The sequence below is a fragment of the Chelonia mydas genome, chromosome 1 (assembly GCF_015237465.2).
Source record: "Chelonia mydas isolate rCheMyd1 chromosome 1, rCheMyd1.pri.v2, whole genome shotgun sequence".
NCBI lineage: Eukaryota > Metazoa > Chordata > Testudines > Cheloniidae > Chelonia > Chelonia mydas.
In genome coordinates, this window is record NC_057849.1 from 222,810,706 (window position 1) to 222,837,297 (window position 26,592).

Here is a 26,592-nt window from a genome sequence, read left to right on the forward strand (position 1 = left end):
ACATTGATACAAACAAGTTACATATTAAACTACTGACGTGGTTAGTTACCAGCCTGTACCTTGTACCTGTAGGTTCGAACAAAACATCTCCATCCATTATCTTGTCATCCTTATTTTAGGAGGGTTTGATGCGTTCCTGTACCATCTTCAAGGAGTGTGTTTATGCCGTAACTCTATGTTGAGGCAGGCCTGTGCTAACCTTCTGGAATGTGTTTGCATGAATACCCAGTGTTTAATACTATTTAGGAGTGCCTGTGGTTTAGAAACACTAGTCATACCACTGCGAAGTTCATGTAACAGACAGTAAGCATCTGCTTTGATGTGTGGCCTGACTTTGGTTCACAGCATGGCCTGACTTTGCTGACTGTGGTTCAGGCCTCAGGTCTTACGCCAGGCACTGTGCTCCAGGCGCATGCATGCGTACTCTCTCTTTTTCTCCTATAGATAGTAACCACTACTAAACCTCCCTTCCAGGTCCCTGATGTTAATGTAAGTGGTGTCAGTTAGTGTTGTGTGGGCAGCCCTCACTTGCACCAGGCTCCGAATCCGGCAGCTGCAACCAGCTCCTTGCTGCCTCTCGGACAGAACCGAGAATCAAGCTCATCTATGTTTTTCTGTTGCAGGGTGTTTTGTTGTTTGGCATGAGGAGATATGTTTGATCTAGACTGTTCTTTCCCACAGGTGTCAAAGCTGTTCCTCCTTCTAACGCTTCTGGGAGCAGTGAAATTAAAAAATGTGATGAGATATGCCTGTACTATATCTGGAGGTACTGCAAACATAAAGGTTAGTCTGACTAATGATGTTATCTATCGAATGTCAACAGGAACTGCCCTGTGCAGACTTCATATCTCTGACTAGTAATGGGATATGGAAACTTTCATATCTGGATCACTGGCTCAATGTTGGTAGTAATGATTCTCCATCCCATATCTGATGCCTTCAAGGTGAGTTGGTCTAAAACAGGGACTAAAAGCTGTCGCAGTTGTGAAGAGATTCAGAGGAAAAGTCAAAGGCTGACTAGACAAATACTGATGTGCCCTCTCTCTTAGAGGTGGGCCCTCCCAATCAGGGGTGAGTCATGCTGGTGGGGCTAGGTGGGGGAAGCTTGCACTGTCATTGCTTGCATGTTTCTGTGGCTAGAGTAAGTCAGTCTCCAGGGCTGTTTAAACCTAATAGTTTTGGTGGGTTAATTTTTTAAAAGATAAAAATCGGAGAAAGCTGCTGTTGTCAGACTTGAAGCAGAAGTCCTTGCAGACCAGTACCTGGGTCTGATTATAGCCATGTTCATTTCCCATTAAGCCCTTTACCATATGGCCTGCAGTAGCACATCATCTAGTTCTTTTTATATGAACCAGCTGAGTTATGTTAAGCTGCTTCAATTACTGATGTTGCTGATTAAACTTAAAAATACTGAAGTGAGTTGCCTGGGAGGTATGTTTTTTTGTTTGTTTTGGGCCAGACTCATACTCCAGGAAAGATTGTTCTACTAAGGCTCTTTGTCTGGTATGCAGTGTAAGAGTCAGACAATCCTCGTCCTGTCTTGGTAATAGGATTCTGGCATTTGTTTTTAAAATATTGTGCCTTTAAAGAATTGACCCCCTTCTAAGCTTTCCTACATACAGCAAGATATTAGCTCTGGCCAAGAATGACTAGCCATGACTCCCTCTGGAGTGTCTCCAGGCCAATGCAAGTGCTGGCTAAAGGAAGGAACTTGACTTTCACGCTCTCTGTGAGACTGAGGAGTGAGATATATGTAGTAGTTTGATGTAAATGCAGAGGAGACAGAGCTGAATGGGGAGTTGCCCCTTGCTAGGGCTCTGATTATGGGCATAATGGCTCTTTGGGGCAGGGAACATCTTTTTCTTTTGTTTGTACAGCACCTATCACAGAAGGGGTCTAATCCATGACTGGGGCTCCTAGGCTCTACAATGATACAAATAATAAACCTTTCCTCAGTCCTGCTCTGGCTGCATAATGGACATGGCAGTATTGCCCGTCCTGCACTCGGGGATGACTTCTTCCTTACTCCACTGAGGGCACATAGTGGCCCAAAGAGAGCAGGGAAGAGGCAAGGCCTATGGCTCCATCCAGCCCCAACACTTTTGCCTGCCGAGCAAGCTGGCTGCCTGTGAACGAGTAGTCTGCGCTCTTGCTGGCGCTTTCCTCTCGAGTGTTGCGGTTCATACTCCCCTGTGCTTTGGGCTGTGCCTAAAAGGCACAGTCAAGCCTTCAGTGTGTTCACCTTTCTGGTCCTGAAACTCTTTTTAAGAAACTGAGGGAGAAACAAAACCAAAATAGCACCAGGGTTTCCCTGGTGTAACCTGCTTGCTTAACCTTGAGAGAAATTGCGCTTACTCCCCTTGCGTGTTTGGGGCTGAGCTGATAAATGCTGGGTCATACCTACGTGTCACAGTGGTAAACAACACTGCTCTCACACATGCCAGTGTCAGTTGTCAGGGCGATATCTAAGCAAAGAAAGGTGTGTGGACTCTGACTTAAAATCAATAATGTAAAGAGCTTACACTGCTTCGCTAGTTAGAAAGGGCATGTTTCAACTCTTCCTTCAGTTTTACTCCAATCTAGCTCTGACTTCAATGGACTAACTTTTGATTTACCCCAGTGTACATGAGAGCAGAATCAAATGGAAGGGAAGAAGGCCAAAGAGATGATTATAAAAATGCATTGCAGGGTTTGCTGCTTATTCCTCCTCCCTTAGTTCATTTCAGTGTCCTGCCATCAGTCTGCTCTAAGGTTATGTGAGCTCCTTAGCATGTTTGTTCTCTTTGCAGATGACTGCAGGATGATTCATTATCATCTGCCTTATCGATGGCAGAGGTTTGATGGAGTCAATTGGCTTGATGTTCCCAGAATGGAGGTAGTCGAAAAAGCCTATTGTGACCCCCAAAACGACAGGTATAATAATGCTTAAAACCTCTTTGCTAAGCTCTGTAAAGGAGCTACATAGCTTTGGGGCAGCACAAGGATAGTCCAGCTCTTGTTTCTGGTTAACGCCTTTCCTCAAGAGAATTTAGAGCATGAATGCTTGATGCCCATCGACAAGACTTCACCTGAAAGCTGTCTGTTGACTTCATAAGCTTCTGCTAGAGACTTCTCAGTAACATAAATGGTTGCTGAACAGGATCTCTGAGACTATACAGAGAGACAGTCTGAGGGTGCACAGGAGAAGAGAGAGAAGTTATACAGTAGATAGCTTTATGAAAATGTTTACCTGTTCTTGTGGTAAGTGAAATAGCCCGTAGAGGAGTTCTGCCCTGTTATTGAGGTTATATAGGTGAATGAAACGTGTAGCATTTGATGCACAGACTGGGTGTATAATAACATAGAATTCATATTGAAGTTATTACCAATAACTGAATGAAAGCTTCTCCTAGACCGGGGGTTCCCAAACTTGGTTTGTGGCTTGTTCAGGTTAAGCCTTTGGTGGGCCGCGAGACACTTTGTCTACCTGAGTGTCTTCAGGTAGCTACCAGTGGCCGCAGTTCACTGTTCCTGGTCAGTGGGAGCTGTGGGAAGCGGCGCAGGCCGGGCGACCACTTCCCGCAGCTCCCATTGGCTGGGAACAGCGAACCGTGGCCATTACCTGCGGACACTCAAGTAAACAAAGTGTCTCGCGGCCTGCCAGGGACTTACCCTGAACAAGCCGTGAACCAAGTTTGGGAACCCCTGTCCCAGACTGTTTTTATGGCTCAGTCCTCTATACAGCCATTATTTGGAACTTGGCATGACGAATCTTTTATGAAATTCTCCATTGTGAAGGATGGGCCCACCTGGTAGATCTTATTCATAGATATAGAATGCAATAGGAGTGTTCTCTAGATTCGCCCACTTTCCTATTCGTTCCTTCTCTGAAAGCCCCACATTCCACTGACATGTCACTCTGATCATAGAGCACTGGTGATCTCTGAAGCTCAAGGGTGGCCAGATGTGATTGCTTGAGAGTTCTGGCCCTTGCCTATCCAGGAACAAAAGATTTCTGTTCTGTTTTTACAAAGCCTGTTAAGTCAAATTCCAAAGCTTCTCAAGGATTAAAATCAGACATGTCCAAGTGCAGCTTGAGGGACAGGTGAAGCCTACAGAGTCCTCAAATGTGGCCATTCCCTCCATAACTGCCGCATGAGAAGAATGCTGATCAACTGCAGGTTTTTATTGCTGGTGAACTCCAACACTACACAACTTATACTCTTCTGGCAAGGAGGATACAAACACAAGCAAATACTGGCATCATCAGCATTCATGACAAACATGTATCAATAAATTAGGTGTAGCCCCAGACTTTCTAGAAAGTCAGCAATGATGCCTCTAGCATCATGTAGTTTGCACGCTCAGTGTTAGCTCTAGACAGTGTTAGCTCTAGACAGTGTTAGCTCTAGACAGTGTTAGCTCTCTTTTTGCAGGAGGGTGTCTAGTCACAAGGATCTGAAGCTCCTGAATCAGAGCACGCCTGCGTGGGGCAATTTTCTGATCTGCTTTTCTTAAGCAACCTTAACTAGAGGTAGTGCTACCAGTTCCACATTTCTACATTATAGGTAGAAGCCCTTTCAGCTGGTGATCAGAGAGGATAATTATGCACAGTTAGCACTAGTGTAACTCTGAATTTCTCTCTAGCTTAGCAGATCAAAACATCAATTTCAAGTCAATTACCTCTTCTTCTGCTCTGCTTCGACGCCTCTCCACACCATCATCGGTTACAAAACCCCCCAAATTCATAATGACGACAAAATGGATTTGGTATTGGAAAAATGATCTCGGCCAGTGGATTGAATATGGGAAACAGGTGAGCACCTTGTAATGTCCCTCTTAGCCACCTCTGGAAGGATGTCACAAATAGTCTCCTCTGCTATATAGTAACCTGTAGATATTGTTTGTTTTTGTTTTTTGGTTTTTTTGATTTTATAAAACAATGGGCCCCTTCCCATGGCGTAGTTAGCAATTAATAAAACCAGATGATTGACACTGTGTGGGTATTTATTTCTGGCAAAGCAAGCACTGTAAGCTTTTATAAGCCCCCTCAAAAAGGCATCTGATTAAAATCTTGTACCAATTTCTCTACCCCTTCCCAAAATATCATGAGAAAAGCTGAGACTTTCATCATATCCAAGAGGCAGAGATCTAAGCATTAGCAGGCTTAGTGATGGGGAATCATAAACAGGATATATGCGACATTCATGAAGAATGCCCTTCCAGTAGCAGGCTTTTTCCCCCTTTTTTTGTATTATACTGAAGAAAACTATGTAAAGAGAACATTATTAAGGTTGCAAAGTCAAGCACTCCAAAATTGAGAGAGGCCAGAATGAAAGTTGCCTGTGCAATCGTAATTTGGCTCTCTTGTTATGTGCGCACTGATACAGTCTTTAACAACATGATCACGTACTATTTTTTCCCCTAGGACTTCAGCCTCAGAGAGCGCTCAGGATGGATGGTGATCAATGAAGGGGTAGTTGTTCAGTATTTATTTATATTCTCTTCATTCAGTCTGTGGGACCGGGCTTTATTTACTTTACGTGGTCCAAACCCAGCACTTAATAAAGAATTCTAAATTTTCTGTGGCAATCATGACTATAGTATGTGAATGCTTCACAGCATTAATGAATTAATCTTCACAAGACCCCTGTGAGATGAAGGGATGTTATCCCCATTTTACAGGTGGGCAGCTGAGGGACAGAGTTTAAAACTAAAATTGTCAAGTGTCCACTGATCTTTATACTGGTATTTCCTAATTTATTTTCACATATGACTTTGTAACTTTAACATTCTCTTTAAGTAATTTTCTGTATGTAATTTCCTTTTAAAAAAAGTATGTGTGTATGTATGCGCAAATTGACAAAAGAAAACATTCACCAAATGAAACCATATTGAGCCTGTCATAGGGTCTATACACCTCATGCTGGTTCATTAGCTAAAGGATTAAAAAAGCAACTGCCTGCCTGCTTAGCCAGAGCTTAATGGCAGTCCCACAGCAGCTGGATAAAAGGGCTGCAACGTAAGTGGGTGGGGCAGCTGCAAGAGAGATGATCCCTCCAGCAGACTGGTGAGAAGCTGCCAGACAAACCAGTGCTCCAGAGAGGGATAAACAGGGCAGGAGGCTGGCAAGATTACAAAGGTAGGAAGCGGCTGAGAGAACAGCATGGGGCTGAGAAGGATTGATTCTCGCTGTTCCAAACAAGGGCCCTAAGCTGGAACCCAGTGGATTAGGCAGGTCTAGGTTCTGCTACCTACCTCGGCCAGGGATTTTTAGAGAAGAAGTTCCCAATCCCAGGAGACCTAGGGCTGATTAGCCCCTATTGGAGCCATGGAACTTCTGCCGTCCCATTATCCTAATGGGGGCAAAGACTATTGAGGATCTGGCCAGGAGGGATTGGATCTTAATAAGGACTTGACAAATGCAGAGTTGGGTTTGGCTGCATAACAGGGAGGGAGTCAAGTGGGTATAGTTCCCAGTCCTGCCACAAGGGGATGCTGACACACACCCATATTACAGATTAGCCTGTGGGTCGTCAACAGAGTTGGAACAGCACACACCTCTACCGCTTGAGCTAATGGAGCAATTGGCAGCAGTAGTAGGCTGTTATCCTTATAAATGGACCATCCTATAGAAGGCAATGAAAGATCTACTTTGCCAGCAGATTACACGTGCATTTTCTAGACAGCAGAGGAACATTGTGATTCAGGAGTCCTGAGTTCTGTTCCAGGTTCTGGACAGAAGTGTATCCTAGTGGTTTTAGACTCTCTCTTGCCTTGTCATTCTCAGCCTGTCCCCTAGTATATTTCCCACACCTGTCCACACCCCCTCTGCTCCTCTTCACCATAGCCTGTCCCTGCTTCCCTTTTGCATGTGATTCAGGCTGCTTCCACTTCCTCCATGCTACCTGGGCACCAGCAGTGGAGCCTTGAGTGCGCAGGAGAAAGTCTCTCTGGTCTCAGTTCAAGTGCCTGGCACCAAAGTTGACCCTGACATCGAGGAGGAAGGTTTGCAGGAAAAGCCCTCTGAGCCCCTGTAGTCCTCAATTGGAGCATGCTCTGTTCAGACAGAATGTTTGAAGAAATTAGATGCCAAACTTGTTACAAACTTCTATGGCTCACGTGAGCTTGTAAAAATGGCAGTATTCGGAAGCTGATAAACTTGGCCAAATTCAGGTGGATTGTCACAAGGACAACAAAAGGCAAGTCTCTGACCCAGGGCAGTCCCCCACCCTGCCAAATTTCAAGTCTCTGCTCCCAAAGAATGAGGGCTGTAGAGCTTCTCAACAAAATGATTTTAAGAATTTTTTAATAATGGCAAAGTGTCTCCCCCCCCACCCCCAATCTAATTTTCCAGAATGGCTGAGCTGTTTTCACTAAAACTTGAATAGTTCAGCCTCCGTTAGACTCCTAGCATGGGAAAGTTCAGCTCGAACAGTTAAAGTTTAGTAAAGTTATAAGCAACTGAAATAAAAGGGTCTATAATGGAGGCGTGTTCAGGCAACCTAAACTATGGTATCCCAGTCAACTCCATCCATAATAAAGAGATCTCTGCACAAGCAGCTATAGCCTGGCACAGGAATAGAAATGTTCTCATAGCTTATTCCAACCAGTAGCAGCTTGAATTCCACCGGGTAACTTGTAAGGGCCCAGTATCATTTCCAGAGCACATTTCCAATTGAAGTCAATGGGAGCTGCAGGTTAGAGAACAGGTGGGCCTTTTGGAACCTCTGATGGCATGCAAGGGATGCTAGTGATCAGCGGTGAAATGGTTCAGTTTTACATCGAGCTTGGCATCATTACATTTCAAAGATAATGCCCCATGAAGATGAATGCGGCATTTCTCATGTCCAGAACTATTCCGGGTGGGTTTCTTCATTGTATAGATTTTTGGAGGGGCACGGGAGGGTGATGACATCCTTTCCTTATGCAGCACTTTTGAGATCTATAGATGGTAAGCACTGTAAGTGCTAAGTATTACTATCATTTATTTATTTTTCCTCAGTCTCATTCTCCCACAAACAACTCTGTAACTTCCTCTATGCCCAGAGCAAACTTGCTGACCCCGTGTGCCTCCTTCAAAGTTGCTTCCTCAGTTAGTTGTCCAAAGTTGACCTCCACTCCTCCCACTATATTTTTCCACTCTCAATCCTGTTATACCTGATATAGATGTGGCTAGGGAGCTGTCACTTTATTTACCTGTGTAGGCCCAGGCCCACTAATGACATATAAGCAATGCAGTTTTTTTACTAGCAGAGGTCAGAATTCATGGCTCACGTTTATCAGTGAATGAAAAAGGCAGTTGTACAATCTTTTGTCCTTCCAGATGGGTTTAACCATTACTTTTTCCCTACGTTTCCATTCTATAGGATGGACTGCACGGAGCCTCTGCGCTAACTTCTGATGATTTGGAGAATTTATTTCTGGCGAATCCAAATGACACCCTACAATTTCAGGCTGGTTCCCAACAATATGAGATCAATTTTAAAGGTACTGTACCCCTTTAATTCCAATTGAACACAATGCATTATAGTTTATAGTTAGTCTGGTAGCCTTGATGTGCCACATTGCAGTGCTTTTCTGGGAGAAGTATACAGAGGGAGAATGCTGCATATAGGGCTGGCTGGATAGTTATACGGAGAAGGGGAAATAGTCCACGTATGCAGGGTGGAATGTAGTAAGAGGAGAGAAATCTGCAATCTGTAAAGTGGAGAAGGTGTAAATAAGTGTTATACCAATAAAATAAAAACCAGCAGGATCTTCTTAAAGGGGAAAAAGGCAAAATGCCACATTTATTGTGAATACAAAAAGAATTATAGTAAGCAGTTATAGCTATAACATTCCATTCAATTTCATATTTATTCTCACACTCACAGGTTCTGCAAGGTTGTTATCATAGTTACCAGCCTTAGAGTTGCTCGTGCCAAGCCACTGGCCAGGTGGCCTGGACACGAGGAAGGAGCAGGGCCTTGTCTGATGCTCCTGGAAGTTGGTTTGCAGAATCAGACCCCAAAGTTCTCAGTTTCTAGAGGTTCATTTCTATAGGAACTTATTCCTATGCCAGTCTATGGGAATTGATTCATCATGCTGTTGCTGAATCAATCAGCAGATGGCACATTCCTGACTGCTCCGTGCTGCCAGATGTTATCTTGATTTTCAGTTCTCCCATCCTTGAGCCTGTTGGGTGGATTCCAGTCTGCCCTCCGGGGGTCCTCTGGTTGTTTCCACTTGACACCTTCTTAGGCTGATCCGACACTGGATTTTTAGGCTGGCACCTCCCTGATCATTCATTATCCACACCAAGCATACATCCTCTATCTCTATTTTAATCACAGTTAACAAAGCAAGATAAATAGAACAAAAGGGCGGGGAGTCTCTGTGTGAGTAGTTGTTGTTGTTACAAAGTATTGCTTTGAGAACAGACTATCTGTCTTAAGATGTACTAACACAATTAGCAGCTTGCAAGTTTCACACAGAGGGAGAGAAACCGTAAAAACAAGAGACCTCTTAATTAGTAATACCCTGGAATTTAAACTTTGGGGAGTCAAACTCATTTGTGATTTTAATACAGAACTTCTTTAATATGATCCAACATAAGTATGTGGACAAATGAATGACCAAGCAAAACAAGGCAGAAATTGGACAAAGAGGGCAGGGTAAGGTGCATGAGGTAAGGGCGGGGGGGGAGGTTTTAAAGAGTGCTTTTCCTTTTAGAGTAAACTTGTGGAAGGCCTCATCTAACCAAAAACGAAATGGTAGTTGACCAGCCGCTGGTTGGTTTTTTTGCTATGATTATTACTTATGATTTTGTTTAAGATGGCTCTGTTTCCCTGAGAGCATCATGTGCAGCTTTTTCTTCTGCCAGATCCTGCAGCCTTAATTCTGAGCTTCTGACAAGTCTACGATGGGAATACTTCTAATATCACAGCTTTCAGAGTAGCGGCCGTGTTAGTCTGTATCTGCAAAAAGAAAAGGAGGACTTGTGGCACCTTAGAGACTAACAAATTTATTTGAGCATAAGCTTTCGTGAGCTATAGCTCACTTCATCGGATGCATGTAGTGGAAAATACAGTGGGGAGATTTTATATACACAGAACATGAAACAATGGGGGTTACCATACACACTGTAACAAGAGTGATTAGGTAAGGTGAGCTATTACCAGCGGTGGGGGGGGACCTTTTGTAGTGATAAGCAAGGTGGGCCATTTCCAGCAGTTGACAAGAAGGTGTGAGGTATCACAGCTGTAACCCATCACACATCTGTAGCTCTTTCTGGGGATCTCCATGGTCTACAAAGTTATTTATGAATTCTCACAACTTTCCTTTGGCCTGTTATAATACCCATTTTGCAGTAGGGTTACTGAGGCTCACAGGGGGCACAAAGTCTGTCAAGCTCCTTCAGCGCTCCACTCCAGAATTGTCAACTTCACTGCAGCCTTAAATGGGAGCAGAAGACAGGAGATGAGGGAGTGAGCTCTTATTTAAATACATAGTAAAGCCATGAATTGTCTGGTAGATTTGAACGTTTTCCATGCTATGAAGAAAGAGTGTAAGTGAGATGGAGGGAGCAAGTGAGTTCCGGAAAGATAGGAAAGCTCAAGTAAGAGTCATAGGAAAGAGACAGAGAAGATTGAGACAAAGTAGTGGGGCTGTAGAGATAGCTGTTGCTAAACAGACACAAAGTTCAGCTGGCCACATTCCATCAACAAATGAATGTTTATTTCCTCTCGTGCTGTGTGTGTGTGTGTGTGTGTGTAAAAACATATAAAATTTTGTCTTTCAAGAAATGGTCCAGAAAAATGTCCTCTATCAAACTCAAAGAGAAGTCCGCAGGCGACCAAAGTTTGTGTCCTCAGAAGATGTGAAAAAGATGAAGAAAGGGTACTCAACAATGTGTTCATTTTTCTTTGGTTTTTTTTTCTCCGCTGTAAAATGAAATGCCCTTGTATGGAATGGTGGCTGCATATGGGGAAGTTTCTTGATTGTCATCGACAATTCTTCCATAGCGGTTGGTTGTACTGCCATGCAACTGTTCTTGCTTTTGGTGGAATCATGTAACACACTGCTGGTTTGCAGATAGTTGCAGCAGTGCCGCAATCAGTGTGCAACGCTGCAGTTCTCTGAGCAGGAATCCGCCTGTTCCTGTGATACATAGGGTAAGAGGAGATGGGGGTGTTGACGAGGAGGAACTTGTCTTTTACAAAAGCATAGTAAGGGGCCAAGGCCTCATCACTACACACTAGATCCACTTACATCACTAGTATACACCAGGCCTAAGAAATACTGCCCACCAGAAACAGGGGACTAATTCCTGTTGGGAACCCCCTTGTTACATGACGATACTTAATTGGCAATCTGCGGTATGTAACCAGATTAAATCTGTGTTGTAAGAATTGACAAGGGAAGTGACCAAAAAAGACTGATTCCAAGGGCACCCTGTCTGTTTGGGAGAAGGTTCAGGACAGGAGTGGAAGTACCATAGACTCATTCCTGGTTTTCTTTTTGTTTGCAAACAGCCAAAGAGTGACTGATACTCCAGATCAAAACTATCCTAGAAACTGGGACAAATCAGCGCTGCCTGACGTGGGGTACAAGGTACTTGTGTGTTCTCCTCCTTTTTGTTCCAGTGAGATTGGGTTGCTCCTATACAGGTTCTTTTGATGGAAAGCCCAAAGTGACATGATAAAATGTCCAGGTCTAGTGAAACATTTGCCATTTGGGAATATAGTTACAAAGGGACAGATTTTAAAAGGTATTTAGGTTGCAGATTGGTGTCCAGGCACCTCTGAAAACCCCACTAGACGCTTTACTAAAAATCTGGCCCAAAGTGTCCTGAGACTAAGATGTGTGCCAGATGAGCTTGAAAACCCACCAACAGTATGTTTACATGGCAGTTAGACCCCTACAGCTGGTCCGTGCCATCTGACTTGGGCTCGTGGGGCTCAGGCTCAGGGACTGTTTAATTGCAGTGTAAATGTTTGGGCTTGGGCTGGAGCCCAAGTTCTAGGACCCTGTGCGGTGGGAGGGTCCCAGAGCCGGAACATTGGCATTGCAGTTAAACATGGGGTTTTAATTGTAGTGTAGATGTATCCTGAAGTTCATGTCTATTCAATAGGAACTGGACTGAGATTACCAACTCTTGCCACATAGGCCACCAAAGAACCATCATAGATGACCTAGTAATGACCATATCATGATCATCAAGTTTGGACTAGTGACTTAGAAGTGAAAAATCTCCATATACCATTAACCACATCCGACACCACCAAATATTCCTTTTTAAGATCTGAGCATAGGCCAAGGTCTCCTGTGAATGGGAGAGATTAATGGTTGTTGCTTATTATAAATGGTAATTGAAAATAGCTCTCATAGAGTGAAACTTTTGGCTCGCCTCGTGAGCTTGTAAAATCTTTGCCCCTCTGTTTTCATATCTAATCAAACACATACAGTGTTAAATACAGACACAAAGAAATGAAGCTAACCAGTAAGAGAAGAGCTGTTGGACATCTAGGAAACCTGTTGGTGGTGGTTAGTGAGGTGAGAGATTAAAAAAATCCAGCTTTCGTTTCAGTCAAGTACCTCGTCTCAGTTGACACTTTAAGATTTAACATCTTCCATCTTAAAGTGTAGACCAGGTAGAAACATATTTGATCTGAGATTGATCATTATCTCTCTGACCATAAGGTTTTTCTTTCACAGTAGTAATCCTCCTCTTTCACTGTTTCATGGCTGGCTGGGATTCTACATGCCTCTGTGGTGGCCTTCACAACATCTGACACCTCAGCCTTGATGAATTTCCTACACTTCAGACATTGGCCTTGCAAACTGTTCTGGAAAATCTTGCTACACTGGAAAGGATCACTTATGAGAGACTCTTCTCTTCACCCCCCCCTACCCCCAGCCCCCCCCCCCCCCCCCCCCCAAAAAAGTCTTCCCTGTTTAGTGTAAAGTCTTCTATTTTCTTCCTCCTTCCCTACACATAATATTGGAGATTGCAGTATTTATTCTGTAAAGCATTTTGAGACATGAAAGATCCTATGCAAAGTAGAAGTTTATATGTCTATAATCTATATCGTTAGATATTGATAGCTTGTTAGGATTAGTAAATCAGGTGTTGTGAATCCCCCTCCTTTTTTTTTCTAACTTTGTGTAATGGTGACAAAATGGAATTGGTAGCTGAAGAGAGAAATGGCAAAAAATGAGTTGCGATGTTGTCGTAAAATGTATGAATATAATATTTGTGTTAGAGAATGAGCAGGCTGACCCAGAGGCGGATTGAGTAGAGGGGCTTCTTTATTGTGGTACTTGTTCCCCTCGACCCAATTGTTGAGGAAGCCCTGAATTCGTTACAGCACTTTTTTTTTTTTATTTAAGTTAGTATGTAAATATTTACATTTACTACAATACCCCCAAAACCCTTACTGAGTAATATTAATGCCCATACAATGAATATTAATAGCTATATACTGAATATAATTATCCCCACCCCTGTACTGTTTACAACATTAGCATATTTTACAAATAATTTTACCTTGAAGATACATTTCTTTGCAGTAATTGCAGCCATAGATTCCCTTGATTAGCAGTTTGCAGGGAAGGGAGGAAGGGGCCATGACCCTGAGCTCATTTATGTAGCTGGGAAAGGAAGGGAAGGGGAGAGAACACTGCTTTACACAGAGTATCCTTTAGATCCCCATATTCCTTAAGCAGCTGCAACGCCTATTAATCCTTAACCAGGAGACGGGAAGGGAGAGGGGTAGCACTCTATATATAAAGCACAGAAGCGGTGCCGACCCGTGCTTCTACTCCCTAATACCATGTCTGCTCATCAGCGGTTTCCCAGGTCTCTGTTTAACCCTTACATATCCCAACACTTTGTAGTCTATATTCTAGCATGCTATCCTTTTAACATATGGAAATATATGTTAGGGTCAGAGTGTTTAGTGATGCTTCCCAGGGTTGTGAGGCACCTTAATACCACCTGCCCTTGGCATAAGGCAGCCTTGTCCATGCCTGCTGTGAATCAGCTCCTTGAATCCACCAGCTTCTGGCAACATGAGGCCTTCCAAGTCTCCTCCCTTCCAACCCCCACTCCCCCCCCGCAGGTTAGCGATAAGCCCACACCAACCTCTCGAGTCCTCCAAGCACCCCTCTCTTGAGTGCCCAGGCCCTGATCCACTCAACACTCGCAGAACTATCAGATTCTAAAGGAACAAGACACACATCTGACAAGCTTTAACTCAGGATCATCACTCTGCTTATCACACAGCAGTCAGATATTTAAAGTGAAAACAAGAATAAGTTTATTATTAAATAACAGATTCAAATGATAGTAAGAAAAATAATGGAAACAAATGGTTACATATAAAACAAAATAACATGCTTGCTAAAGCCTAAACTTTTCCCCTGTTTCCTATACCATAGCTTACCCCAAATCCTTTTTGTAGCATTTTCAACCAGGACGGTTCAGATCTTCCTTTCATAAGATCAAGCCCACTGGCAGCTTGTCTTTCCAGATTGAAGGATGCCAGGTATACATCCGTACCCGCAGTGATATTCCCAAAAGTTCACTCTTTTACTTTTAAACAGGATAATCCCTGCTGTCTTTGCTTTTTTTCCTGCAGCACTTGCAATCTGTTTGTTAGCATTTGGCTCCATATGCAAATAGACTTCCATTGTAAGATACACAATACACAGTGATCAACCAGGGAGATAAATGTCTCCCACTTCCTGTCTGGAGAAACCTGTCTCCATTGCACGCTACCTTGGCCTTTAACTGCAAAGCCTGAAGAAGATAACATGACACCTTTTGGTGAACCTAGGGGATCCCTGTAACCTGATGTACTGCTGTGACCTCTGCCAGTTGGCATCAAGAGGTCTTTGGTCTCTCTCCTCTCCATTCTGTGTCTCTGTTAGGTCTGTGGACTCTTCTCATGCCAGAGAGAAGTCACTGAGCTGAGATGAAAGCGTTTCTGGGAGTCAGAAGATCTAGTTTTGCCACTGATCTTGTGACTTTGGACAAGTCGCTTAACCTCTCTGCCTCAGTTACTCCCATCTCTAATATGGGGATAGTAATGCCTACAAGTGCAAAGCTACTGTGATACCATAGAACATATCAGCCTATAATTTTAGATGTGGTGGTATTCTGCCAGCCTGAGAGATGGTTTTATTTTTGTTTGAACCACTCCAGTGAAATGGGAATGATTCTATAAAATCCAGGAGAAATGAGAGCCAGTGTGTCTGCTGCTTGGCAATCAATGTATTTGTTTTTTCTGGATATGGGCGAGTTAGGATTTGCCACTCAGATATTTTCTGTAAGATCATAACCCTTGCCAGAGAGCAGGGTGAGTGCTGTCAGGAAAGTGGTATGTGTGTGGGTGAGAGAGGGAAGGAGGCAGGGGAAGCAGGTATGCAGCTTGCAGGCAGTGCCAGGAGCTCCTCGACCAAGCTGTGCCAGTGTTGTTCAGGGCCAGTTGGGCTCAGACCACCCCTCCCCACCTCCAGCCACGTGTGCCCAGGAAGTGGGGAACTTGTAGCAGCTCCGTTGCTCAGGTCCAGGCTGTGCAGACCCCACTCCATGTGCTTTAGCTGTTTCTCTCCCAGGTATCCCTGGTCTCTGCTGTTACCCAGACCCAGCTGAGAGTTCCATTCTCTTACTTCTAAGGCAGAGAGCACTGGGCAAGTGAACCACCCAAAGCAGCAAGTGGTGCATGGATTGGGGAGATGCCAGGAAAGCCTGGGATGGTAGCATGATGGCGGGGGAAAGAGGCTTTCTGGGTGATATTGAGGCTAAGGAAGGGGTGGGAATTCCTTCATGGAATGAGCAGTATGGAAGATGCTGTTAGTCTGGATGACCACAAAAATGCTTTTATTCTCCTACATGAACAAAATGAATAATTGCGGTTGCCTGGTGCCAGAATACAGTGACACAATTCACATTGCTGCACAGTCCAGCAGTTCTCTTGTCACAAAATAAGGATCTACTGTGATGTGAAATACACTGGGCTCAGCCGAGGGGAAATTCTAATTCGTTAAGTGTGTTTTGCATGCTCTTGATTTTTATTGTGAAGCGGCTTCGTAAAGTGTTTTTGGGTTTTTTTTTGCATAAAAGAAATGCGAGTTGCAATTTTCACACTGGTAGGCTTTTTAATAAATCTAAAGAAATAATTCTTGCCACTGCAGCTTGGATCATTCTAAAATCCCATTAACCGATTTAAAAGATTTGTCCGTTCAGAGGTTGTCTAATATATAAATATCTAGTAAACAAAAGTAAACTGGATACAGGTCTGATTGTGCCACATCTAAATCCTACTTAACTTACAAAATCACTGATGTGCTTGAATTTTCATTTCTGATTATGACCGAGCTGACAAAGCTGTTGCTTTCACCATGCCTTCCAGAGCAGCCACTGCTCCCTGTTTTAAGATGCACCGTTGAGACGTTGGAATTGGGGCCTTTCACTTCAAGTTTTGATTTCATATTTGCCCTAGGCAGCAGTGACTGAAAAATTGTTACCAACTGAGGTCTGTCTGGTAGCCCTGTGTTACAGGAGTTGGTAGTCTCAGCCTAGTTTATAGTTGACGGGTCACCATCTCAACAGATGAAGTATGAAACCTATACAAACACTTGAATTCATCTCTCCGCCTGAGAGGTCCTTCCCAAAGAGAGAGGTACACTGCACAGAACAGAATGTGGGAGCTCACTTAGCAACTATCTGGGCTGTTCCTGTTCTGTTTGTGAATAGGATTTCAAGCCCTACATACACTCAAAAGACCCACCTTTGGTCTCACTGGCTCTGCCTATGAAAGTGTGGTCACCCCTTACACCCAGTTGAAACTTTCTGTAATCTTTGGCTGTGGTTTGGTATTTTTATAGGCAGTGGAGATCACTAATCCATCCTCTGAATTCACTGAAATTGAGACCCTATTTAAAAGGACAATGAACAATTATGTTATCCAGAGAATAAGGAGGATTCAGAACCCATCCCTTTGGCAAGTCTTTCAGTGGTTTGTATCTATTTTATTACATTACCCTAGTCGTGGCAATAACAAGGGGCGTGAGTCTCATAACTTCCAAGGCTGTCTCCTGGGCATACATGCTGGTGACTGGCATTAACTCTGGAGGTTGCCCGGTGTGCTGCGGTTACGTAAAGGAGCTCTCAGAAATACCCCTCAGTCCTTTCTGGGATGATTAGCTATTCATTGTTGATGTGCTACTGCCGCTGAGCTTTAGCGCTCCCTCTTGGAAAAGGTAACATTCCCTCTACGGCAAAGCTGCTGACTCTGCGTGGAGTAGCTACTCCACACAACTTAACAGATGGGACTAGCACACAGAATCGGGATGCAAGTACGTCTGTGTTTCCTGAATATTGAATTGCCCCAATATCGGTGTCTTCACTGTTTGCACAAGTTCAAAAGGAGACTGTATCCCTTAATAAGTCTGCTGCAGTGGATCTAGAGTCTCTTTTAATGGGTATTTTACAAATGTGTCGCACTCCTCTCTCGGGGCAAGGTCCCTGAAGGCATATTCGGGGCTTCTGGTGTAAAATAGCCAAACTACATTGAGTACAATGCCCAAGGCTTGGGTTATTTGTTACTGATGTGCTCTAGTTCCTTTTGGGTTTTAAATGTCTGCAGCATAATTGGCCAATTAAGAACAGCAGCAGAAACATTTAATAAGAGTGCTTTGATGCAGTGGCAATTAGGGGGTGGGGAGAGCATATAAGACCCTACCTAGATAGACAGAACATTTTCCCCCTCAGAAACAGTTTGGGTTTGGCAATGATGGAGCTAATAGTCTAACCAAGCAATAACAATTGCTAAGCAGCAAAAAAGAGTTTGCTAGAAATGGCGTGTTTTAACAGAACAGACCTTGAAAATAACTGACAGCTTTTCCCACAACCTGAGAACTAATCTTAATCCATTTGCCTTGTAGCTTTTTCCACGTTCCCTTTCAGATTTTTATCAAATGTAGGGAGACAAGAACGTGCTCTCTGTTCCCCTTAACTTTGAGCCCTTTCTGAAGGATACAATGTTGCTGACTTGCACAGTAAAATGATTTCTGAAAATCCAGATGAGGTTTTGACAACATAAATGTTCACACTCTCTTTAAAAATTACTGTCTCTCTTCCATCTTCCTAGTAATTTTTACTGCTGTTCCCAGACTAGCAGCTCTAATTTGACTGCCAGTGGAATACAGTAGGTGGCTGGAAATCTCATCCATATTGTAGTGTGTGTGTCTTTTAAAAATATTTTTCACATCAGGCAGAAAGAGCAGATGAAGAAGAAAAATGGAGGGAAAGATGTAGATGAGAAGCTCCTGTTCCATGGAACCAACAGTTCCTATTTGGAAGCCATCTGCAATCAAAATTTTGACTGGAGAATCTGTGGGGTCCATGGAACAAACTATGGAAAAGGTGAGGAGGACGTGACAGTGTGTATATGAGATCACAGACTTTCTTTAAAGTACCCAATGATGATGTTACAGTGGTAATTAGTCTTTATAAGTTGCAGTGATTTGTTTTTTCATGCCTGGGGGAAGCGACTGGGGGGAAGCTCCAGTATTCTTTCAGGTTGGAAAGGAATTGGTTTGCGTGGGTGGAGAATTTGATATGAGGTTGAGAGAATTTAATTTGCGGGCTGAAAAAGAATTGTTATATTGGGAGGCAGGGGCATGTTTTGATTCCTAGGAAGTAGAGGGAAACTTTCCAGTCCATTACCTCCTTCCCCTTAGCAGGAGGGGAGTTGAAGAAGATGGTAATTCTCTGTCGGATGGAGACGAGGTCTTTTTCCCCCTTATGCCCCCATGATGCTGTCTTTTTTTCCTTCCGCTCTTAACATTATTTTTCCCCTTGTGCTATACCTGTTGATCTAATGTCTTACCCTGCTTATGCTATTTTTCTTTACTCTCCCTTTCTATCTCACTCCTTCATAACCCAGCCTGCTCTTTCCTTCCTCTTTAAATTAATGGGAGTTTTACGGCAAAATCCTTTAGCTGTCTGGTGTGAAATCTCCACTAAGCATACTGGGGTGCTAATAAGCATAAAGTTCATTTATTGAAATTTGAGTCAAATACATCTTAATTATTGTGCTATGCTAACTCTTTTGTGCCTGATGTATACAGTACAGCAGACACATCCAGTATCCTTACAGTGCCCTTTTTTTGTCATTCCTAGGAAGCTACTTTGCCAGAGATGCTAAGTATGCCCACTCTTATAGTCAATCTGCTGCAAAAAGGAACACCATGTTTGTGGCTCGAGTTCTCGTTGGAGACTTTGTTAAAGGAAACCCAGCCTACGTTCGTCCCCCACAAAGAGCTGCTAATATGCTCACCTTTTACGACAGCTGTGTGGACAATGTGCTGGTTCCCTCCATTTTTGTCATCTTTGAGAAGCATCAGATTTATCCAGAGTATATAATAGACTATAGTGAAGAGGAAAAAAAATGTTTTGTATCTTAAATAAGGGAGAGAGCAGTTTGTATCTCTCACTGTAGCATTCAGACCTAATTTTGCATGTTTTTTAAGGGTTTCTTATTCTGGATTAGATTGTCTAATACTCATATTTCATTTTTAATAGAGCACCTTTCCAAATGCTACATCCAAAGAATTTGCTCCTTGAAGGAGGTTGGCAGGAGGAGCATCCTGCACACTAGGCAATTACTCTTTTTCATCAAACTGTTGACTTTCACTTGTTCATAATGTGTAAACCTTAAGGTAGCCCCACACAGGAGGGGTCAGAATTGGGGATGTGGGAGTGGAATTTTGTGATTCTTCTTTGTGCAGCAACAGTAAACTTTGGAAATACGGTCTAGAAAGCATTTCTCTTCAGAAATACGTTCAACTGAGAGAAAAACTGTCAACTCTAGTTTAATATAGTTGACAAGTTGATTGTATGCTTACGGCTTTTAGATTTTGTAGTGCTCCAAATGATGAGTCATTCAACTCTGAGGTGGCTCTCTTCCTTGCCTGCCCTATCATTTCCAAGGGACCTGTGAATTAGTTCACTGTGGATTTGACGGGGTGGTGTTCTTGGAGTACCATATGTTGATGTCAATATTTTAGATTAAAATCAGTAACTAGACAAAGTCTGTTTTTTTAAACTGGTGTAATGAATAAGGTCTCAAAAGGAGGAATTCCTCCTTCTGCACAAGCAATGTCAACCTAGTGGTTAGAGCAGAATATGGTCAGCCATGGGTCTGTTTCCAACTCTATAGCAGACTCGCTGTGCAACTTGATCTGTAGGTAGGAAAGCTGGAGGTAGACTATTACAATTGACAGTCTGGGGAAAGGCATGCCCCAGAATTCGTTGTTTCAGTTGCTAATGATTACATGCATAAATTTAAAGGCTCGGTTGAGATTCACTTGAAAACTTGGCCTTTAGTGTATTACGTTTTCCACATGTGGATAGTTGTCCAACAAATGCTGTAGGACAGAAGTAATGTCTTGGGGTGCTTTGATGTTTTTCTGTCATGCAGGATGGACAGTAATTTTCGTTGTTCCAGGGACATCACGTTACTTGCGTGGGGTGAACATCTTTAAAGATGTTCTTCATCACTCTGGTGCAGTAGAACGTGCTCACTTGTCAAGAACTTGTTAGTTCTTCATTAACTATGTCATCTTCATTTTCTATGGCCAGTTCTACACTAGGAAAATTACCCACTGCTGACAATGATGAGCCAAGCATAGTCATAACAGTGTCCTAACTATTGTTTCTGAAATGGTTCGGGTCTTACCAGATAGTTCTGGTCTACATTTTCATATAAACCATGTTTAGCATTACCCCATGTCAGCAATGGGTAACTTTCCTAATAGTGACCAAGCATGTTTTATTAACAGATCTGCAGTCTGTTGAGCTCTCATTCAAGGGGTTTTTTAGGTAATGAAGATCGCATTTCCATTATCCCCTACTAACTTTCTACGAGCGCACCTTTTGGGCTGAAATGCCTCTGCTCAAAGGTGAATCATTTTGGCAAGAGTGAGCAAACTCCCTTGGCTGGTGGGAGGGGAACACTGCTACAGCAAGAACTACTGAAGTTTTTATATTGTGGCATGTTTGAAAACGATTGCGTTTTTCTAGGCTTTTTCTAGCGGCGGCGGGGGGGGTCGGGGGGAGAAAATCTGGTTTTTAAATTTAGCCAAGTTGTAACAACATCCTGGGCATAGGAGTTAGACACATTCCAGGCTGGAGATGCTCATGTGAAATGCTGGGAACTGACAAACTCACTGAGGAAGAAGGGTGTGAGACTAGGAAATGTAAATACAGTAAATGTCTCAAGCCTTTATACAATCAAAGAATGTTTGTTTTCACCTTTCAAAAAAAAAAATCAGAAATATAGAATCTGGTTATCCATGGTGGTGGAGGACTTGTTGGAGGCATTCCAAAATATGTTTTAGTGCTTTGACACCTCAGCTGAAGGGTGAAGAGGTGGAGGTTGATTCTGAAACACTCATTTCTCCCAAATGTTCACTAGGTTCTGGAGTTTTATATTTTTAGACTCCTATTTAATAGAATATAAAAGTCAGTTCTGTTACTCAGCTTTTGACTCTTGTAATGAACTAATGTCACTAGACTTAAATGTGTAATGTAATATGTTGTAATGTAAGTTTATGCCATAATCAAGCAGACTGGGCAATATAGCCAATTAATACTGCTATTCCAGGCTTTTTACTTTTGTGTTTCTGGACTTCGATTTGACCTTGGCAACTGTAGTGAGACCTCAGGTAATTCTACGTACACAGCTAAGTATGAAGGGCTGCATCAAACAGAACAGCTTGTGTACAGAACTTGTGTGTAACTGAGCTTTGCAATCACAATGTCTTTTAATAAACTGAATATCAAATTACAATTGTCCAATATCTTTTATGTTTAATTATGTGGCAGCGGGGACACTGTCTTCCATGACTGTCTAAAGCAATTGCTCATAGAAGAAGCAAAAGATTGAGAGGAAGCAACTGTGGTACTACTGTTCAGAAGGGGGAAAATGTTCTGGCAATGACTGGCCAATAAGTAACTATTTTGCTATGGATTTTACTTACACACGCGCGCGCGCTCTCTCTCTCTCTCTCTCTCTCTCTCATTGACTGTCAATGAGTTTTAGCTGCATATGGGCTGGATTCACAAAGGAACTTAAGTGTGGTGATGCTGAGCCTGAGTTTGGTGCTTCAGCTTCCTGCACAATGAATGGATAGGGAGATAGGTGCCTCAGAAAGGGGTTCACAAAAGCTAGCACACTAGGCAGTTCCCTGCCTAAGTTAGCTAGTGGGAGATGCCAAAGTGATGGGTTTGTTCTAAGCCCCACCCCTTCAGAGTTTGGTGCCTAAGAGCAGGCCAACACTTAAAATAGTGCATTCACACAGCTGCACCACTGTAGTACTTCAATGAAGATGCTGTAAACCGATGGGAGGGAGCTCTCCCGTCAGCATAGTTAATCCACGGGCTCCCTGAAAGATGGATTTTTTCATACACCTGGGTGATGTAGTTATATGGATATAGATCTGTAGTGTAGACTAGACCTCAGTCTGAGCTGGAGGGAGGTGTCTCCCTCTGCTTGGGAGGTTCAGCTGCAAATCCTTTCTTGGTGTTAGGTCCCTATTCTGTTTTAGCAAGAAATCAGGGGGAGGGGAGACCATAACTTCTCTAACCTCTGGGCAGAGACTAACCTGGATTGCAGGAGACCTCCTGTTTCAAGTCTCACCTGAGGGGGAGAAGAGATTTGAATAGGGATCTCTGACCCTCCCAGGGGAGTGTTCTAACCACTGAACCCTGGGATATTCTGCTCGAGGGGGGACCCCTCTGTCTCTCTTGTTGCAGCTATTCCATTATGGCTAAATGATGAAAGAATCATTGGGCCAGAGAGAGAGAGACAGCATGCATGGGAATGACATGGTAGCCTGGGGCTTAATGTGATTACTTGGGAGGTAGGAGAACCAGGATCCCTACTCCAGTGACTCCTAATTATTTAGCCACAGTGGAACAACTTCAAAAAGAGCGATTTAGGGAACGTCACATCAGAAATATCCTATAGCGTAGCGGCTAGGGCACTCTCACCTGAGACCCCTCTTCAAAGCCTTTCTCCCCTTGGGAAGAGATGGGGGTGGGGGAGGGAATTGAACCAGGGCTCTCCCACATCCTAGGTAGTACTCTAACCACTAGCTAGGCTAAAAGTTGATTAAGGTCTTCCTCTCTCCTCTCTCCCCACCTTAGAGATTCAATAAAATTTCTCTTTAAATGGGCTTGGCTGTGGGCTGGAATGAGGTTAAGACTAAACAAAGACCAATGTAGGATGCTGGGGGGGATAAAAAAGCAGGCAGCCAAGAATAAATTAACATTGATGCATAATTTAAGGAGGGGTTTGCCACATATTTAAGGTGCTTTCTGCTGCTAAGTTCACATAGTATTGACTATAGATCAGCAGGGGATTTCAAAATCTAGAGAAATCATCTTGGGGAATTAAAAAAAACAAAAAAATCCTCCACAGCCAACTGGTGTGGGGAAGAGGAAAGAAATCGCATCAACCTCCTGGTACCTCTGGATAACCTGAACACATCAACCGTAAACCAGTATCTTGCTGCATGGGGCCTTGGTCTTACAAAGAATGAGGAAGAAAAATCTGACCTCCCATTTACTGGCAATGTGTTAACTAAAAGGCTAAGATAAGTGGGCTTCTTTACAAGAAAAGAATACTATGAGCAACATAGGCTCATACTATCCCATTCCCCCTTGAAAGTCTATAATAAATAGCAAGTGGGAAGGCTGACAAGGACAAATTCTTGAAGGGTTCCTCTAGCCACAGAACTCAATAGCTGCTGATTGTGACATCAGCTTAAATGGGGATAAGATCTGGCAGCTGGAGTCTTGGGGGTGTTCTCACAGCACTCCAGCCACAGGCAAAGAAGAGAAGTGAACAGAATTCTTTGGCCGCCTGGGGAGAGGCCTGCATTCCCCTTCTGTGGAATTATACTGCCACCTAGCATGCATTAGGCACAGGAGAAACCCCGCATTGCTTCTGCACGCAACATAAAACCAAATGTTGGTTTGTTAGGGCTACTACTCGGACTTCTGCTTCCAAAATGAGTGGCCGTAGCTAAGCCAGAACATGAAAAAAGAAAGAAAAGAGATCATTACAGCTCAGTAATTCAATTTGGCTAATAGCATGCTATGAAACCCAGCTGGATTGGCTCTCGGGCTAATTGGCTTGCTTTCAGAGGCTGTTGTAGAACAGGCTTATGCCATAGGGCAAGGAATCTGGAATTAACTTTCTTCATTTAACTGATATATAACCTTTTAGTCCAACTATTCCCAGGCTCAATCCTACAACATTAGCAGCAAATAGAGCCCCTCCCTCCTCCGTTAAAGGAAACATGCAGTGATAGAAAACTGTAATCCCTCCCCCCCCCCCCCCCCAAAAAAAAAGTTAGGGTGCCACCCACTCAAGTCCTTCAGCACGAAGTCCCGTTTTTTAGGTGCCCCTGCAAGCTGTAACAATACTGCTTGGCTGCCACCTTACCCCCTAGGTGTCTCAACTCACCCTAAGGTTTTGCAGTTAATTTGCTTGAGCACCAATGTTTCTGCCTCTGGATGTGCATGTTGCTGCCTCACATTAGGCATCTAGACACCTAGCCCCCCAGAGCAATTCACAAACTGGGGAAGAGAGGTGTTCTTCGAACTAAGTCGAGTGGCGGGGTGGGGGTGGAGCTGATCCCTTAGGCATGCTCAGGAGGCAGCTGGAACTGGGACAGGGTCACCCGCATCTTGGATATGTACCCTGTCCACTACTCAGGTAAGGTTATAAGCAGTCCCACTCCCCACAGCTGTTTTTATTTCAGCCCTATGCACGCGACTTAGGTGGAGGAGCACCTAATGTCTCCCAGATCAGGGCTCGCTAGCAGCCCTAAGTGCCTCTCAGCAGTCCAGACTAGGGAGCTCTACAATGCAAAGGCCCCCCAGAAGCAAGTTTCAGAACCTGAGTCAAGTGACTTGCGAGGCACATGCTGCGGGGGCTAAAACTGGTAGGATAGTGGTCCCTGTTCGGGGTGGGGCCTGGACCCCAGGAGCGCTGCTGTGTTCGCCTCATAGTGTGAGCCCCGCCATCCCAAGTCAGTTGACTCAGTCGTCTTTTCCTTTTGCAGTGTAGATGTAGCCCTAGCCACCTAAGAGAGCCAGGGTCTGGGACACAACCCTATCCTCAGCATTTCCCATTGGTTCACATAGGCAAGGTGCCACCTATCCTGCTGGCTTTGTGGGTCACATTCTCAGGCACCTCGCTCTTCTCTCCCTTCATTGTACAGGGAACCTAGACACCCAACGCAGGCTGGGTGGATCCCACTGTTGTGCCTGTGACTTTTCTAGGCACTGTGATGCTCCGCATCCTAACGCCCTTCCTGGCCCCCACCCTTGTTCCCTAGCACTTGACATCCAACACCTGCCAAACAGTGAGGCTATGTATACGGTTTCATGGAAACAAGGTGGCAGGGAATGGGTCAAGGCAGAATCTCTACAGTAAAGCTGAGTGGCAGTCCTATTAAGGATAATACGGTTCGCTTTATTCCATGTTGGCCAAAAGTGACTTTCTGTGAATGTGACCTATGGCAGCTCCCACACAGCAGGTACCGCCCATCCAGCATAGAACTCGGACGCCGCCTCTCGTTGGAACACACAGAAAAGCAAGGATTCAAAATTGCAAGGTACTGTAAGTGGCAGTTTATAGGGCATACTTCAGAAGTGACTGATTGCCCTTGCCTTCAGTGGGGACTACATCTCCTCAGCACCCCCGACATTGCAGGCACTTTTATTTAGGTGCCTCATTTTAGGTATCCGTTTGTTGGCCTTTATCATTTAGGCTGAGCTATTTTACAAAGTATTAATGAGTGATTACCTCCTCTGGTCACCAGGTGTCACTTTCCCTCTTCAGCACTACTCATGCTTAGCAATAGCATGGTGGATGCAATGGCACCTCTGTTTTTACAGCTGTATATCTTACAGAAGAAAGATTAAAAATTACTGAAATCTTTGTCCTAGATTAGACTCCTAGACTTTAAGGTCAGAAGGGACCATTACGATCGTCTAGTCTGACCTCCTGCACAACGCAGGCCACAGACTCTCACCCACCCACTCCTGTAACAAACCCCTATGTCTGAGCTAGTGAAGTCCTCAAATGATGGTTTAAAGACTTCAAGGTGCAGAGAATCCTCCAGCAAGTGACCCGTGCCCCATGCTACAGAGGAAGGCGAAAACCCCCCAGGGCCTCTTCCAATCTGCCCTGAAGGAAAATTCCTTCCCGACCCCAAATATGGCGATCAGCTAAACCCTGAGCATGTGGGCAAGACCAGCCAGACACCCAAGAAAGAATTCTCTGTAGTAACTCAGATCCCACCCCATCATAGGCCATTGGGGGAATTTACTGCTAATTGTCAAAGATCTATTAATTGCCAAAATTAGGGTATCCCATCATACCATCCCCTCCATAAACTTATCAAGCTTAGTCTTGAAGCCAGATATGTCTTTTGACCCCACTGCTCCCCTTGGAAGGCTGTTCCAGAACTTCACTCCTCTGATGGTGACTAGAAGAGCAAGCTTCTTAATACAGTTTGTTTTATCTGCTCAGAGAAGGGTAA

The 26,592-nt window shown here is 43.8% G+C and overlaps 1 protein-coding gene across 7 annotated transcripts in view; it reads left to right on the top strand.

Annotated features, from left to right (window-relative positions):
- Positions 1-21,821, top strand: part of LOC102940945 (protein mono-ADP-ribosyltransferase PARP12) — a 45,072-nt gene extending 23,251 nt beyond the window's left edge. The window contains exons 5-14 of one of the 7 annotated variants that reach the window (XM_037914224.2): positions 682-783; positions 2,790-2,913; positions 4,627-4,795; positions 5,408-5,455; positions 8,349-8,469; positions 10,764-10,860; positions 11,496-11,574; positions 16,855-16,985; positions 18,243-18,394; positions 19,154-21,821. In XM_037914224.2, coding sequence (XP_037770152.1) covers positions 682-783; positions 2,790-2,913; positions 4,627-4,795; positions 5,408-5,455; positions 8,349-8,469; positions 10,764-10,860; positions 11,496-11,574; positions 16,855-16,985; positions 18,243-18,394; positions 19,154-19,437 — 1,307 coding nt within the window. In that variant the 3' untranslated portion in view covers positions 19,438-21,821. Of the gene's footprint in view, positions 1-678; positions 784-2,789; positions 2,914-4,626; positions 4,796-5,407; positions 5,456-8,348; positions 8,470-10,763; positions 10,861-11,495; positions 11,575-12,678; positions 16,987-18,242; positions 18,395-19,153 lie in introns of those variants that run through there. The other 6 variants (XM_043534562.1, XR_005227657.2, XM_037914239.1 and 3 more) reach the window with 6 other exon arrangements.
- Positions 21,822-26,592: the final 4,771 nt, after the last annotated feature.